At 37.3% G+C, this 18,639-nt stretch overlaps 1 protein-coding gene across 9 annotated transcripts in view; it reads right to left on the reverse strand.

Moving 5' to 3' along the window:
* EXOC4 (exocyst complex component 4) overlaps window positions 1-18,639 on the reverse strand; it is an 818,008-nt gene that overhangs the window by 500,009 nt on the left and 299,360 nt on the right. Inside the window, exon 10 of one of the 9 annotated variants that reach the window (XM_017957177.3) lies at window positions 1,329-1,405. The exons of 7 other annotated variants lie outside the window; for them this stretch is intronic. In XM_017957177.3, coding sequence (XP_017812666.2) covers window positions 1,338-1,405 — 68 coding nt within the window. In that variant the 3' untranslated portion in view covers window positions 1,329-1,337. One more of the 9 variants, XM_021935351.2, reaches the window with a different exon arrangement.

The following is an 18,639-nucleotide window of genomic DNA, read 5'->3' on the forward strand; positions in this document are numbered from 1 at the left end:
TGACATTCTGTATGATTGTGTATATGTGTCCAGGTTCACTGTTTGAGGTATTCTGAACCTTTAGTCTAATGTTATATCCACGGGAACATAATCTTCTGATACAACAACTTCATCTACACCTAACCATAATATCCTTTAAACACAGTTTATTGAAAGCATTTACCAGTGTTAGTCATTTTTTGTTTTTTTTCCACAAATATTTATTATCTATTATACAAAAGGTACTGTTTTAGACATTAAGGAAAAAACAAACAACACAGCAAGAATAGTCTCTGCTATTGTAGTGGAGAGTAGACCAACTAACCAAGTTCTAATATGTACCTTCCTGTCTACGCATGAATCCGTGATGTTTCTTAGTCAAAAAAAATAACAACCAGACTCTGAGGATTTGTTAACAATGTCTTAAAAACTTACCTACTAAATTGAGGATTTGAGTTTTATTAATCCTAATCCTACTCTAGTCTGCACTTAAGTGCTCACTGTATGCTAAACCATGTTCTTTTTTTTTTTTTTTTTGAGAGGGAGTCTAGCTCTGTTGCCCAGGCTGGAGTGCAGTGGCGCAATCTCGGCTCACTGCAAGCTCTGCCTCCTGGGTTCAAGCGATTCTCCTGCCTCAGTCTCCCAAGTAGCTGGGATTACAAGCGCCCGCCACCACGCCCAGCTAATTTTTTGTATTTTTAGTAGAGACAGGGTTTTAACATGTTGGTCAGGCTGGTCTCAACTCCTGACCTCATGATACGCCCACCTCAGCCTTCGAAAGTGCTGGAATTACAAGTGTAAGCCACTGTGTCCAGCAAGCTATACCATGTTCTATGTGTACCCTTGCACATCATGCTCACAACAATCCTATGAGATAGGTACTATGATTATTTCCACTAGACAAATGAGAAATAGCTCTAAAGCCCATGAAATAATCTCTCTACACTGCCTCCTGTATGACTCTAATTACTGGCTTCTGACTTAAAGGGATTATAGATAAAGTACAGATGAGTTTAAGGTTTCATCCTGGGCTCTATCATTCCCAACTCCAAAAATAATTCCTGGCATTAAAAAGCTATAAATTTGAAGTTCATGCAAGTATAGCTCAATTAAAATGAGCCCAAAAAGATGGAATCCATATTTTCATTTAGGCCAATGCACTTAGTTACATACCTTTACAAATGATCTCAAACTCATGTTCCTTATTTTAAAGACTTAACCACAAACATATAACCCCCACTAAAGTGCAACTATTTTGACAGTAACATTATTGCCTTGTATCTTGCATATATTTTGAACTCCCAGGGAATGTGATGCCTTCTGCTGCAGTTATTTGTAAATGATCGTCAACATACTCCTCAGATCCATCCAGCTGCAGGTATCGAGAAGTTCTCAAAGCGTTGTCCTGAACCACCAGTAGGATCACCTGGGAAGGAACACATTCGACATGCCAATTCAAACTGCCCCACCCCAGACTCAGTTTTCCAGATTTAGTCAAAACAAAACCGAAAACAAAAACAAAAACCCAGAAGATTCAAATTTGAGATAAACAATGAATTTAGCACAGTTAAATTAAAATTTCAGATAAACAGTGAGTTATTTTAGTATAAATATGTTCCAAATATTTCATGGGACATATTTAAAAGACTGGTTACCATATATCTGAAATTCAAACTTAATTAGGCATCTTGTATTTTATCTGGCAACTCTACCCTAAGGCTACTGAATCAAGAAAACTCGGAAGGCCATTTCCAGTAATCTGTGTTTTAATGAGTACTCAAGGTGATCTCCAAACAACTCTGGGGCCTAAGGTAAAAACCCATTCCTTTGAGTAGGTAGTATCTGTAATTGCCAACATATTTACTGAACTCACTATGTCAAGGCAGTATTTTACGTGTTATTTATGGATTTTCTTTTTAATCATCATCAACAACCCCATGAGGTGACTATAATTATTGACTACTGTCATTTCACCGATGAGAAAACTAAGAGTAGAGGAGGTTAAGCTCAGGATTTAGCATGCTTCGGAGAGCAAACTGAGTCTATGGTCTTCCCTACCAAGCCTGCCAGGCATTTCCAATCCTTGGGAATTAGTTTCTCCCTTGGCTCCTAATTAGGTTACAGTTCCCCTGAACCTCAATCCATTTTGCCATGGTTCTGAAAATGGAAGAAGTATTTACAAAGGCCACTAATTGGGATTCTAATTCTAACTAAAACCAAACATCCCAACACCACTATTCATCAAATTCGATTTCTATCACAATTCCACTCTCACCATGTTAGACCCCGAGGTCGTCTATACTTGGCTGGGTTAGGTTTGAGTTCCTGGAATCCCTGGAACACTGTGATTCAGACTACTGGTCCTGGCCTTAGCAACCTTCGTTCACAGGCCTCAAGGTTCAGTTCCAGGACAATTTGCAGCAAACTCTAAGGTTAGAAAATATTTCCACTCATTAAGAATAGAATTAAGATGTCTCCTTTTTGTCTCTCACATTACATATCAAAAGCTCATACATTACAAATCTTAAAAAATATTAAGTGAACAGTGAAAAATCTTGTCTGCCTTGTACTGGTCATCAAAATTCAGCATTTGACTGGGCCTTACCTTCAAAATTGATCACTAAAAGAGGTTAGTTGGGTTTAAGGTATGGTGTAGTTGGTTTGGTAAAGGTATTTCATAAAGACTAAAACATCTTATATTCTATCTTTTAATTTCCAATTTAAAATAAGTGGAGAAGGAGAACAAAAAAAAAAAAAAAAGGAGCTTGAATTTGACCTGTGATATGGTTTGGATCTGTGTCCCCGTCCAAATCTCAGGTAGAATTTTACTCCCCAATATTAGAGGTGGAGCCTGGTAGGAGGTGACTGGATCAAAGGGGTGGATTTCTCCTGTGCTGCTGTTCTCATGACAGTGAGTGAGTTCTCATGAGATGTGGTTGTTTAAAAGTGTGTGGCACCTTCCCCTTCTCTCTCTTGTTCCTACCATGGCCATGTAAGATAGGCCTGCTTCCCTTTCGCCTTCTGCCATGACTGTAGGTTTCCTGAGGCCTTTCCAGAAACAGAAGCTGCTATGCTTCCCATACAGCCTGCAGAACCGTGAGCCAATTAAATCTCTTTTTCTTTATAAATCACACAGTCTCAGGTATTACTTTATAACAATGTGAGAATGGACTAATACAACCTACTACTGAGTAGGTAAAATAAAAGAATTTCTATGAAGTAAGTGATCTTTCCATAAAACTCAATTTGAATCATATTCATATGTCAACAAGAATAAAACATTCTCAGCACCTTCATTTATCTTTAAAGACTTCCATTCTGCAGAATTATGCCCAAAAGAGTAACTCAGCAGGAAAATTCAAATGGACAAAGCGACCAGTGTCAAAAGTCAGTGGTCTCAATGTGTAATATAATTCCTGGCAATTCTGTAGAAACAAATTTCTATCTTTACACAATTTGTAATTCACGTAAAAGTATAAGCAAGTATATTTGAATTGTTACATTTTAAAGCCCTATTTTGAAAGGTCTTCATTTAATCTAAGACATATCTCAATTTTCCCCACTAACTTATGCTGCCTAGTTTTACCAAATCCACTTCAATGAAAACAGAAAAGACAATGTATCAGACACCTCCTACTCAAGCTACACATAACTAGGCTACAGCTGGTGTAGATTAAATTCAACTCTTAACAGGTGCTTAGAGGAAAAGGCTTTAACAGATAAGCATCCTTGTCTTTAGGATCTTAAAAATAACTAAGTCATCTTACTTTTTTGACACAAGCAAATGCATGTGACCCAGGCAACAGTAGGGAAGAGGAAATAAAGTGACATGTAAGATGGAGGAGAAACGAGCAAAACTAGAAACCTCACAGCCAACAGCAGCTGCAGGGCAATTAAACTCAATGCTTTACAGATGTTCTTGAGCAAAAGCTCATTTGCCCAATTTTGACTGACTTTTTTAACACATACATTTCTTGAGACATTCTTTAAAATTCCATTTTTTGGGGGGATACTTTAATAATTAAAAAAACCTAACTTTCCTTCTTTCCAACACTTCAGTCTCTTTCAATTTCATATGCCATTAAAATGGCCATTAAAAAATGACCACTAATGCTAGAGTGTGACAACCCACTAGTACAAATCAAACAAATGAAATATAAAACAGTTTACAACAGAACACTCAGCCTCCCAAATGCTGACCACAAATAGTGCTCCTTGGCCTGAAATACCCATTTGAAATAAAAAATGTCACTGAAATGCCCAAAATGATTTCATCCTCCTTTCAAGACTTCATGCATCACCAGTCGTCCCAGCAGACCAGTGCATTCCTAATGAGTCTTTCTATTATTAAAATTAATTAGGAAAGTATTCAGTTTGGCCACAGGAGGGCTAGCAATACCAAAATGTGATGACTCAGGGACTAAAAATTAAAAGCTCTTATTAAGAGGCATGAGGATTACTAAAGACACATTAAGATCCTTTTACTTTAGATTTTGTAAGTAACAAGGTCCCAGTGTGATACACGAACCCAATAACGTATTCGTTGTATCGTTAGAAACTACAATGACTCAATGCCCTCAATCTTTCTTTCAATTTGTTGCCTTAGAACAAAACAAGAATATTTCAGCTGTGCTTATCTGAAACTAATTGCAATTTTCCAGCTCTTCACACAGTTGTGAAAACAGCTCTAGTTAAAATAAAGCTAATATTTTTCCTAGGTAAGAAAGAACTGTATTTGTCAGGAGAATGGCATAACTGCTGAAGCAATGAGACCTAATAAAAATGACAAGTCTGGAAGTGTCAGGTGAATGGGATTGAGAGAACCACATTAACCAGAAGCACAAGGCGGCAAGGTCAGGCAAGCCGGAAAACCGAGCATTGCAGAAACCAGGAACCAGAGCAATACCATGAGAACCTAATCCAGACGTCAGGCTAGGGCCCTGTAAGAATGCTCATACTGCCTTCATATCATAGGAGCAGAAACCAACCCTTGGGCTTGGACAGTCTAGAGCAGCACACAGTGGACTAAAAGCAAATGCACCCTTCACAGAAGTTCAACTATTTCTTCACGGTAAAAGCGAATACATAAGCAGAAATGCAACAAGTTCTTCACTTAACATCGTCTGTAAGTTCTTAGAAACTTCAACGTTAAACAAAATGATGTACCACAAAACCAATTTCCCCACTGGCTAACTGACGTAAACAAGAGTTGAGTTGTTATGGCATATTTCTGGTTGCGAAAACATCACCAAACCTCTAAATGAAGACAAAAACACTAATATTAAATACTGAAATAAATGTGAGCTATGCATACATTTGAGATAAATGACAACAAGTAAGATATTTACCCGCTTAATCCAGTTCAGGCGGCGGGTAGCAGGAGCCTATCTCAGCAGTTCAGGGTGCAAAGCGGGCACTAGCCCTGAACAGGACACCATTCCATCTCGGGGCACGCACACCCACATTCAGACTGGGATAATTTAGACATGACAATTCAAAGAACATGCACAGCTTTGGCATGTGGGAGGAAACTGGAGTATCTGGAGAAAACCCACGGACATGGGGAGAATGTGCTAACTTCACACAGACAGTGGGGCCCTCCAAGAATCAATTCCTTTTTCTTATCAATGTTACAGCAAAGCGATGTTATTCAAGAACCTGCTGTGGAATCAGCATTCCAGCTCAGTGAGGAATGCCCAAGGCAATTCAGTCTTAGGCAATCAAGAAATGGCATTTTAAAATGATGGAAAACACACTATAAATGATTTTTTGGGTTTTGAGGACCCTTTTCTGCACTGTATAAGTGCCAGGCAAACAGGGGTAATGGCTTCCTAGAAATCACTGAGGGAAATAAATGAATAAATTAAGAAGCTTAGAGAAACACTGATTTAAGAAGATGTGGAAGAACTTATTTATCCACTGTCTAAAAAATTGGCTTGTACAATTTGAGATCAAGAGTAATTTCGGCCTTATTTGCAAAGGCAGATGGTGTTGACTGGCTACCCAAAGGCCATTCCAATCCCACTTCCCACAATAGAGATTAAAAAGCCATGTGCTTGCTTGGCAACCTTACCTGCATGGAGAAGAGTTCATGTGACCAGGCAGAAACAGAGGTACCCTAAGACAGCTTTCGTTTTACTGACAAGGGAACAAACTAACATCAAACATTCTGTCACCCTCTTGCCTCAAACATAATAACTGTGCTGGTAGCAGTCATCTTGTGGCTACCAGAGAAAGGCCAAAAGAACTGTACAGAATCGTCTTTGACTTTACTGAGTCACTAAACCAGTATCTTCGAACCTCTTTGATTATGAATAATAAAATCATACTCTTAGCAGGTTTCTTTTTACTTAAATGGGAAAGCATTCCTGATACAAATGCCAATTTATTGTATCCTAAACATTTAACCTCTGTGGAAGATACAGCACCATGATATGCCTAAATGTATATACAGTTATCCCTAAATGGCAAGATTATAAGAAAACTTTTTCTTCTTTTACTCATCTTTGCTTTCTAAATTATCATTATTCAATGAAGTCTTATTTGATTAAGCAGAGATTAGTAATGGGCATTCATTTGACAGTAATATAGCCACACCCACCCACTTTACCGTAAAAGAAAGATTTTTTTAAATGGAAAAGCATACCATGATTCTGGAAAAAAAACCTTGGCCCAGCACAGTGGCTCACTCCTGTAATCCCATCACTCTGGGAGGCAAGGCGGGAGAATCTCTTGAGGCGAGGAGTTCCAGACCAGTAGAGACAACATGATGAAACCCCATCTCTACTAAAACTATAAAAATAAGCTAGGCATGGTGGCACACACCTGTAACCCCAGCTACTCAAGTGGCTGAAGCATGAGAATCACTTGAACCCAGGGGGTGGAGGTTGCAGTGAGCCGAGGTTGCGCCACTGCACTCCAGCCTGGGCAACAGACAGAGACTCTGTCTAAAAACAAAAACAAAAAAATCTCAAAATAAGAAGGCAAATTTCCACTCAGAAAGCTATAAATTCAATATATTCCCATCAAAAAACATGGGATATGTACTAGAACTTGACATACTGATTCTAAATTTCATTGGGAAGAATAAATACCAGCCAATAATATTCTGAAAAGTTAAAAAAAATGAGAAAGTACTTATCCTACAGTTTTATAAGCCAAACAAAACTACAGTAATTGACACAGCACTGAACTGAAATAGGCATGGATAAACAGATATAACTTCTAGAGAGTCCAGAACGAGACCTATGTACCTAAGCTGCCTAATTTTTCTAAAGAAGAATTAGCCTTTCATCCCCATGGTTATGGTCAGGGCTGGCTATGTTTTTAATGACTTCATTTCCAGAATACAGTGAAGGGCCGCTGACCCAAATCTGAGATTTTTCAACTGGTAACCAAAAAAGTAGTTTCTGAGTAGATGAAACACTCAGGAAGCACTCAGAAAAAGTGTACAGTGAGAAAGAAGAATGAAGCCAATATATGAAAAAGAGAAGAAATGAGAAATGAAGACAAAGGAAAAAAGAAAGAGAATGAAACCTGACGGGATTTGAGTTCCTATACATAGCTGTTGCCAAGGCACAGCCACCCGCTCTGTGGTCACGAGGAAAAGCCTGCTCTCCTTAAAAATTACCCAACTTTGTTTATGCTCATTAAGCTGAGTCCTTTACACCCGAAATCAAGAAATTCTAATTACGCATTTGGAAATGGGAAACACAGTGTATTTCAAATCACTGGGAATGGACAGAACTGACCAACAAAAGATTCTGAGACCCTTTTTTTTTTAACATCAGGAAAAATTAAATCAATATCTTACAAAGAAATAAATTCTATATGGATTAAAGGCCTGGATGTAACACAGAAAAATTAAACAATCAAGTCTAGAAAAAAAAAAAGTGTGTGTTTTCAATATTAGTGCAGAGAAAGCTTAACTAAAGAAAATTTAAAAACCAAGAAGCTATAAAGAAAAAAGAATTCAAGACACAAACATTATACATTTGCATAATAATAGATACTATAAAAGTTTAAAATATAAGCAACAAACTAGGAGAAAACAATTTGCCACACTTGGAAAAGGATACCCAAAATATATGCAAATATATACAAATCAATAAGAAGTATGGAAATACAGTAAAGGGATAAGAACAGGTCATTTGGAAAGACAAACAAACACCAAATGTACACCAAAGTGGAAGTTCACAGTTTGCAGTATTTGGTTTAACTGCTTAAAATCATAAACCTGAGAGGCATTTTACATAGACCCTGTATATTATCAAGAATTTCTCCTCCTATGCCTTTTATTCGTAAAATAGAAAGGCTACTATGGTTGATCATATGATTGATGACCCTGGAGGATAGGTGGGCACAGGGTTTCCTCCTTCTGCCCCTCGGGCTTCTCTTGAAGGCAGTCACCAGTAGCATTTCTCTTCTGAGCAAATGAAAGTGTATTAAATGATTTGAAATGTTAACAGTGGTATCTTAGATGATCAGGGTTCCATGGAACACAGTTTATATCTATCTCACATCCTTTCAGTGAGCAAAGTCACAGCCTATGGGAAAAAACTAACAAAAGAAAAATACAATCTATATTCTTAAAATTAAAAAAAAAAAAAGACATTTGAAGAATACGTACATTTGTTTGTAACCAAAATTATTGTTCTACATTAAAAGAGGGAGTAGATTAAACACGTTTCTCATTAAATTAGTCAATGTTTAACACACCCCTCTCCCCAGTGCCTCAGGTACTTCATGAACTCAAACTATTATTTATGCATTGAATTAAAGAAATCTATTATTGTGGTGTTATACATACAGAATGAATATAAAGCAACATATGTAACTCCATAAATTCCAAGTTATAGCTGAATTCCAAGAAGCCATAATTCTGATACTTTATTAGATTTTCCTCTTATATATCTCACAGGATTTACATTTATAACAGATTACAGGGCAAAAAGTGCTTTTATTAAAAAAAAAAAAAAAAGAAAGAAAAGAAAAGGAACCAAAACGCCAGCTAGCATTTCCTTTCAGGAAGTATTTCACTATGGGAGTTTTAATAGGTATGTTTCTTTGATCAAGGAATAAAAAAGCAGATGAATTAACAAACATACGACACAGGTCAGAAACCATGCATGAGGGGAAAACACTTATCATACTAATTTCCTGTATTTGCTGTTTGTTTGTGTTTGTTTTTGAGAAGGAGTCTTGCTCTGTTACCCAGGCTGGAGTGCAGTGGCGATCTTGGCTCACTGCAACCTCTGCCTCCCGCGTTCAAATGATTCTCCTGCCTCAGCCTCTCAAGTAGCTGCGATTTCAGGCGCCTGCCACCATGCCTGGCCAATTTTTGTATTTTTAGTGGAGATAGGGTTTCACCATGTTGGCCAGGCTGGTCTAGAACTCCTGACCTCAAGTGATCCATCTGCCTAGGCCTCCCAAAATGCTGGGATTACAGGCATGAGTCACCACAACCCACCATTTGTGCTGTTTTAAGTACAACAGAAAATAAAATGTTGGATTTGCACATTTAGGATCAGAAAGACTTTTACTATTCCGAATGCCATAAAAATCACATATGTTTTATTCACCACACATCTGTGATTCCAGCATCCTGACAAGCCCTAACACTATGAATCTATTGACTCTATTTATTCAAAATAAAACAACTTTAAGTTCATGAGAAATTGAACGTTTTGATTTCAAAATCAAAGCACTAACCTTGGGCCCGTGAAATCCCCAGGCCATTAACAGAATGCATATGGCATATACCATTTAACTGACAGAGAATCAATATGCAACTTAACAATTATTAGGTGTCAATTATATGCCAATTAAATACAAAATAAAAGTGAAATATAAAGAATAGTGAATGAAAAAAAATGCAAGACTTTTGTGTTTGGTTTATTTGAAGGGAAAGGTAGGAAGGGAGGGGCTTTGGGGGAGGGAGGAGAAACCAGGTGGTATTTAAGAGTTTAATGACTACAACATTCTGAATAAGTCAGGTGGAACAAAAGCTCTAACAGCTAGTTAAAGAAAAGGGTACCTGTCTCCTTGGTCCAACATTCCAGTTAAGTACTTTAGGTTAACTGCTCTTTTCTGAAGAGCTCAGTGAACACAATGACTCTGAGGTGAGAGGCACTTAGAATTTCTAAAGGAGGTCCATCCTCTATCTGTCTAATAACATTTTCTTTCTTTGACTTATCCTTTCATATCCACTCACTCATTCACTCACTGTAACAGAGGGATGCGGAAAGGATTCAAGAACACCCCTGGCACTGACCCGTCCTTGGGTATCAGGAAGGTCTCCTTGCTAGCAGGGCTCCAGCTCTTTTCACACCTACATCAAAGTACACATTCCCTGAAGATCAAGTCCTTAGTCCTGATATTGAACCCTCCCACTCCTTCAGCAACTCATCCATCATTTCCAACAACACCTACAGAAAAATATTCCATTAGTGCCTTATCTCCCTCATGTCCAGCCCCATAATTCTTCCCAAAGTGGTTAATTCCTATCATAACACTTCCTGTGTAGGTCTCTAGCAACTAAGCAGAAATGCTTATCATACACACTGAAACTAGATCCCATCCTCACCGTGGAACACCATTTTTGTTTCTTCAAAAATCTGACATGGTGTATTTTATGAAAGTCGGTGCTTTACTGTTTCTTTTTGGACAGTGTGGGAATTATGAATTTGGCAGGGTCATAGGATTTGAAGATGGATAAGAAACAATAAGGAACTGAACACTAAAATAAGCTAATCTTACTAAAATGGGATGAAAAAAGGTAGGGCAAAAAGTCTCTTTTCAAAAGAAGAAGAATTAACTCTAGATATGTATGGAAATTCCATTTAGGATAAGAATCAGTGACAGGAAACAGCCAGAAGGGACTATTTGTACTGAAATACAAGCCATTAACTTGAGCCAAGCTAACAGCAAATGACTGCAGTGGCAACTGCTGGCTACAGATAATTAGTTTAGAACCTATTTAAACATGAATATTTTATCATGCAGCCCAAAACTCGTTATGGAGAAGAATTAAAGAGCCAGGACGTCTGAAGGCTCTGGAGAGGTGATCTGTCAGGTCCCAATAAACAGCCTTCTAGGAGAGAACAGGTTTAGTGATTCAGCAAGACTAGATTTCATTAAAGTTACAACAATCCATGTGAAAGGACCCGGGCACATTCCTCAGCCCCGGGCTCTAAACAAATAAGCCCAGTACAAACACATCCCATCCTCCCATCCCACCACATATCGCCATATATCTCTCAAACTCCCTGAGCCCAGTACAAACACCACCTGGAAAGTCTCCGATAAGGAGACAGCCGTTCAAAGTTTTACTGAAAGCGCGGGAACCAAAAGAATTCCTTTGTTCCCCTGTAACTTTCGGGCTATAAAAAAGCAAGCACTCGCATTGTTCGGGGCCCTCTTGCATGCTGTGGAATGGAAGGACCAAGTTCGAACTTGTAGTAAAGATCCTTGCCGCTTGGCTTTACTCTGGACTCTGGTGGTCTTCTTTGGGGAGCAAACGGTCTAGGCATAACACATGAAGAACATAGCTGGTGACAAGTTAAAGACTGTAGGTACCAAGTTGCACTGCAACAACTTAACTACAGGCAATAAATACAGGTAAAATGAAGTTTATGAAAAATCACGTCAAGTGGTTATAATTTTCTAAGTGATGCACACATCCTATTTCTATCAGAAACAACCTAATATATCTGGCCAACCCTCTCACAAAAGCAGAACGACCTTACATATACAAGGTACAGAAATTCAAAGTGTTGAAAATTCAAAATTGTATTTGGCATGCTACGCAGGAGTGTGCCGAACTGGGATTTTTATTTTAAAAATACTTGTCTATCAAGCATATGTTATAATAGCTAACAATCCTATGGGCATTATCTTATTTAACTCTCAGAATTACCCCAGAATGAGGTGAGTACCACTACTGCCATTATTTCGTAGATGCCAAAATAGCAAAAAGATGCTAACGTAAATATTTCTAAAATCATACAGCTGGAGTAGCAAAGCCAACATTTCAACCCATGCAATTTGATTATAAAGTCTGTGCTCTTTCTGTCTGTGTGTCTTTCAAATAGTCTCTAGAGCTTCTGAATATAAACCTAGGTTCTTAGAGGAATAACTTAAATGACTTTCAATTTTATTAAAGAAATAAAAACAGGAACATATACATATTACTCAAAAACTTACTATTATAAAGAAAAAATATAGCTAACAAGAATAAAGTTCTAGGTAATCTTTGAAGTTGAAACATAAAATGTCTTACCTGTGAAAATAGTTAACACACGCTAACATATTACCATCTTCTTAACCATTACACGCTCAGTGACTAGCCAATTTAAAAAAAAGGTATATTACTAGTTTTTCAATCTATTTAGATGCCTTGGTCTATACAAAGAAGAGTCAAGTCTAGCACAGTCCTTTAGGCTGAGGGGGACTCAATATAGTTCATTGCTATTTAGATAAATAACTTGCCCAGGCCACTCCCTGTTACAGGAATTAATCCACACCTCAGGAGGAATTACAGGCTAGATTCAATTTTTCCAATCATTTCTAATCCACTGCTTTCCCCGATATTTTCTATCCATAGAAATCATGACATACTGCTATACCTAAGGGAAACTACAAGATGAGGCATCTTACAATCATTAATCCATCTTTTAATTCCACATTTACTACATGTAATGTGCAAGGCATAGGATTACAGAAAATTAATAAATCATGATCCCTTGCCCATAAGGATCTCACAGTCTAGTTGGAGAGATAAACATATAAATGCAAAATCATAATACAATGTGCCGATTGTTACATATAAGGAGCTACTGGGATAGGAAAGGGAAGATAAACTCTAAAAGGTCAGGTGGGGCTCCATGGATGAAAAGTGACCTGCAGGAGGCTACAAGATGCCTGAAGCAGCAGGCCTAGGAAAGGACAGGTTTCAAATAATGAGGAGGACATGACAATGGCCACAAAACCTAAAACTCAAAGGGGTCCTGTGATTGGCATTCTGATTCATGGTGATTTTGTCAAAGAAAAGGCATCAATTTAGTAGCATTTTGAAACACAGATCAGGCAGATAGGTACAGACACTGCCCCAGCGCTAGATGAAGGTTGGCGAGCAGAGCAATAAACAACTCTTCCAGACCTCAATTTATTTTTAAATTGAGAAAATGTATAGCAACAATTCTATTTTTTGTATAAAGAGCTTAGGAACTTAGAATTTAAACATATACGGCTGTTCTGTTGACATTTACAAGATTTTTGATACTCAAATAATATTAAGAATGATTTCTAGAGAATAGTATTAAATTACTGAGAGATAAAATAAAACATTTCATCAATCTATAGTAGTACAGTCTATGAAGATTTTAATAGTCTCAGGAATAGGCCTGGGCTGTAAAGTTACTATTTTCCTAAAGATCCACCTGAGATAAAGCACGACTTAAGAAAAGCTAATATAAAGGAGTCTACGTAACAGATAAACTGTGAGGTTTTCCAACGTAAAAACTGGTTCTTTGCTTTCTAGATAGCTCACCTCTTCATTCCTCTAAGCAGCTATTTCCTATGGAATTTACGTTACAAAATGTATTTAAAATTTATTATCTATATTACATAAAATAAGAATGCTTATAGATCTACATAAACTCCCCTTATCAGTAAAGTACAAATGTAAGCACCAAAGAATAGACATGGGTGGAGGCGGGAGAAACTGGTAACATGCTACAGGAGTGATAAAAACCTACCACAATTTTAAATTCTCCAACAGCAAAATAAAACCTAGGATCACCTCTCACTTTTTTGGGAACAACAGAAAGTCTAATTCGTTAATACTTTCTCTCCCCTGGCTGCCATCCCCATTCCTACCATTATCTATCCCATTTTTATAAAAGAAACATTGGGCCTGGCAAAGGAGGAAAAAAATTAAGGGACAAAGTCATATCTGAGATGAGTCTTGAGAGACAAATCAGATTTTGTTGAGTAGAAACATTATGAGGTTAGAAAGGAGAAAGGATTTTAGGTAGAAATAACAGCACGTGCACAGGCATGTAGGTGGCAAGTATAAAGAGCTCGAGATAGCAAGCAGTTCAGAGGATGAAATGGGAGGAAGGAGTATAAAGAGAAGATAAGGGCTAGAAGAGTAGACAGGTGGCACGGCAAAAAGTCTTGAAAAGGAAAGTAACATATTTAGAACATTATTTCAGGACTACTCAACACATCCTATTAAAGCAAGAGACAGGGAACTGATTTAGCAGAAGATAGGTACAATACAAGTGTGAGATAGCAAAAGGCCTGAATTAGCTGGGGCAGTCAGAATAAACAAAGATGTAAATTACAGACACATTATGATTAGTAATACCCTTTATATGTATATCACACTTTATAAAACACTTCATATCCATTATCTTATTTGATTCTCATAATCATCCTATAAAGTGGGATATATAATACTAACCCTAGCTTATCAATAAAGAATCAATCAGTGCCTGAGATGTTGTAAGTTGCCCACTGTCACACACCCACTAGTAAATGGCAAGGATAGTACTGGAGCTCACTACATGTTAACCCAGTCAATGATCCTTCAATTACACCAAAAGCAAATGGATCAGCCTTTACAAAAGTAAGTTCTCCTCCTTCCTTTATTAATTCACCAAACTCATTTTATTCAAATATTTAATAAAACTTTAAGAGGAGGCCAAAAACAACAGTAAATATACACATTAATGGGTAAAATACAACTTAACGACAAACATTTAAGTGTGAAAAAATAACAAAAAATGATTTGTTATTATCAGGAAAATATGGTGTTTTGTACTTTGCACCAGATACTGTGCCAGATGCTCTGAATACAGTGGCAGATACTTCCATGTAGCCTGACTGTGCTGATTATACATGTATGATCATTTCTGTCACTAGTTAAGGACACCGTCCCTCCTCATTACCCCGATTCTAAGTCACCACTGAGTTTCAGCAGAGTCTGCAGAAACAGTCCAATTTGCCATATCTCCCTAGAGGTGGCTATGGTTGAAAGGAGGTAATGCCTAATATAGATGGCTTTTGAAGTAATTTCAAATATCAATAATTATGGCTCAATTTCTCTCACATGTTGGGTATTAATAAAACACCTGCAGCTAAAAATCTCAAATGTCTGCTAGACTGTAAACAAGTAGTACCTTTTTGTTTTTATGTGACAGCAGTAACACAAAGACATCTTCAGTGATTTCTACCCTGTCTATTAAAACAGCTGCTTTGAAGAGAGCCTAAAATATTTAAGATGCAATGTAAAACAATGCTAGCTGACACATAAACCAATAACTCTGCCTCAAGCTTAGAGAAGCATTTTTATGAGGTCTGAATACCATGGTTCAACTGAGCCATGTTTTTTTTTTCTCTGTTTCTGAAATCAAAGGTTCTTAATGATATAAAACAACTGCAATATCATGCAGTCAGAATGCAACCAGTTTTATTACTTTTTATATTCAATCAAAATGCCAAGTGCCATTCACAATATCATTATTCCTGAACCATGAAAACATATTTATATTCATTACTATTACTTTTAAAAATGTCCAAAATGATCTAACTCCATCTTCTCATGAAGACTCAATAAAACAAAAAAAATTAATTTCCCTCTCCACTCCACAAGTCAGAAATGGATACACTGTTCCCTGCTGTTAATGAGGTGATAGAAACACTACTGCTATATTACTAATGCACTCCTTTAATGAACCATTCTTTTTTTCTTGGTAATCACTGTAACAACAGTAACTCATCCCAAACTTCGGCATTTTAACACAAGCATATTATTTTCATTTCCTTATTTAGTTTGCTTACCTCTTGGACAAATTTAAATGAATGAAAATCGGCTAGATTACAGGTGGTATAAACCCCAAAAGCAGCACCATATGGAGATCCATATGCTTTGGCACTATATCAGCATGTTGACAGAATCCTGGAATTTAACTTCAGAGCAACTGACATCCCCCTTTGTATCAACTCTCTGTACTCGTGCTCTAGAATATTCACATTTTAATCTTGGAGCTAACATGTTATACATTTAACTACTGACTATAGTAAAATGCACAGCAGTTACGTTTCTCCTTCCAAAAAACAGAGCAATTTTGAAACAACTAAAATTATCAAAATATTATTTCTCTGTACTCTAGACCAGAAAAATAACATGATGAAACTATCCTTAGAAAGAATAAACCTAGAAATTAAAAAAAATCAAATGACAAAATCGGCCAGTATACAATAGTATGGTTTGTGGCAGCTGTGCAAGTGAAAAGTATGTTTAGTCCAAGAACTTAACATGCAGCAGGGTCTTTTTTTGATATGTAGCATAGGAATAGGGTGATTAATTAGGAATCATGCTTAGCATCACACTATTTCTTATAAAATTATCAGGAGCCATCATTCTGATAGGGTAATATATCAGCCAGGGTTCAACTAGAGGAGGAGAACCAATGGAGATACAGGTTAAGAAACACACTGCAGGGTATTGGCTTAGAATAGTGTGGGAGCTATCTGGCCAAGTACGAAATCATCAGGACAGGCTGTCAGGAAGGTGGGGCCTATGTCCCAGAAATCAGCTGAAGATGCTGTCCACAAATGAAATTTCTTTTTCAGGGAAAGCCACAACTCTTCTTGTAAGAACTTTTTGCTGACTGAATCAGGCCCACCTAGAGTATCTAGTATAATCTCCCATACATGAAGTCAACTGATTATGGACTTTAATCATATCTACAAAATACCTTTGCAGCAGCACTTAAATTAGTGTTTTGCTGAATAACTGGGGGTGGTAGCCCAGAAATGTTAACATATCAAAAAGGCCATCACAAGTTCTAATGTGGAAGCTAGGAACATGCCCTCATTTGTGAGGTGAGGAAACTCTGGACAGTACTCTTGCAACTGGATCTCGGTTAAAGTTGAGTGCTTATGCTTATCTTTTATTTTCTGAAATTAATAAAAATCAGTGATAAAGGAAAGTGTAAAAAGCCTTATACTTATAATACTGTTGGTGGTAATAAAACACTATAAGGCCGTTACTTCTGAGCAAAAGCTAGATGTCATTAAATGCTAGATTTGCTCTGAGATACAGATTTTATAGTCTCAAACTTAGAGTTACATTTTTCAAGAAAATCTTTATTATTTAAATTCCTGCAGGAAGAATAACTCTGTTATTGTAAGTAATAGCCACAAATGTATAATAAAACAAGTCTAAACAGGGCCTGATTTTTTCTTTTTATTATACTTTAAGTTCTAGGGTACATGTGCACAACGTGCAGATTTGTTACATATGTATACTTGTGCCATGTGGGTGTGCTGCACCCATCAACTCGTCAGCACCCATCAACTCGTCATCTACATCAGGTATAACTCCCAATGCCATCCCTCCCCCTTCCCCACTTCCCATAACAGGCCCCGGTGTGTGCTGTTCCCCTTTCCGAGTCCAAGTGATCTCATTGTTCAGTTCCCACCTATGAGTGAGAATATGCGGTGTTTGGTTTTCTGTTCTTGCAATAGTTTGCTGAGAATGATGGTTTCCAGCTGCATCCATGTCCCTACAAAGGACACAAACTCAACCTTTTTTATGGCTGCATAGTATTCCATGGTGTATATGTGCCACATTTTCTTAATCCAGTCTGTCACTGATGGACATTTGGGTTGATTCCAAGTCTTTGCTATTGTGAATAGTGTCGCAATGAACATACGTGTGTATGTGTCTTTATAGCAGCATGATTTATAATCCTTCGGGTATATACCCAGTAATGGGATGGCTGGGCCATATGGTACTTCTAGTTCTAGATCCTTGAGGAATCACCATACTGTTTTCCATAATGGTTGAACTAGTTTACAATCCCACCAACAGTGTAAAAGTGTTCCTATTTCTCCACATCCTCTCCAGCACCTGTTGTTTCCTGACTTTTTAATGATTGCCATTCTAACTGGTGTGAGATGCTATCTCATTGCGGTTTTGATTTGTATTTCTCTGATGGCCAGTGATGATGGGCATTTTTTCATGTGTCTGTTGGCTGTACGCATGTCTTCTTTTGAGAAATGTCTGTTCATATCCTTTGCCCACTTTTTGATGGGGTTATTTGCTTTTTTTCTTGTAAATTTGTTTTGAGTTCTTTGTAGGTTCTAGATATTAGCCCTTAGTCAGATGAGTAGATTGCAAATATTTTCTCCCATTCTGTAGGTTGCCTGTTCACTCTGATGGTAGTTTCTTCTGCTGTGCAGAAGCTCTTTAGTTTAATTAGATCCCATTTGTCAATTTTGGCTTTTGTTGCTGTTGCTTTTGGTGTTTTAGACATGAAGTCCTTGCCCATACCTATGTCCTGAATGGTATTACCTAGGTTTTCTTCTAGGGTTTTTATGGTATTAGGTCTAACATTTAAGTCTCTAATCCATCTTGAATTAATTTTCATATAAGGAGTAAGGAAAGGATCCAGTTTCAGCTTTCTACTTATGGCTAGCCAATTTTCCCAGCACCATTTATTTATTTATTTATTTATTTATTTATTTTTTTTTTAATTTATTTATTATTATTATACTGTAAGTTGTAGGGTACATGTGCATAACGTGCAGGTTTGTTACATATGTATACTTGTGCCCTGTTGGTGTGCTGCACCCATCAACTCGTCA

This window comes from Papio anubis, chromosome 4 (genome assembly GCF_008728515.1).
Source record: "Papio anubis isolate 15944 chromosome 4, Panubis1.0, whole genome shotgun sequence".
Lineage (NCBI taxonomy): Eukaryota > Metazoa > Chordata > Mammalia > Primates > Cercopithecidae > Papio > Papio anubis.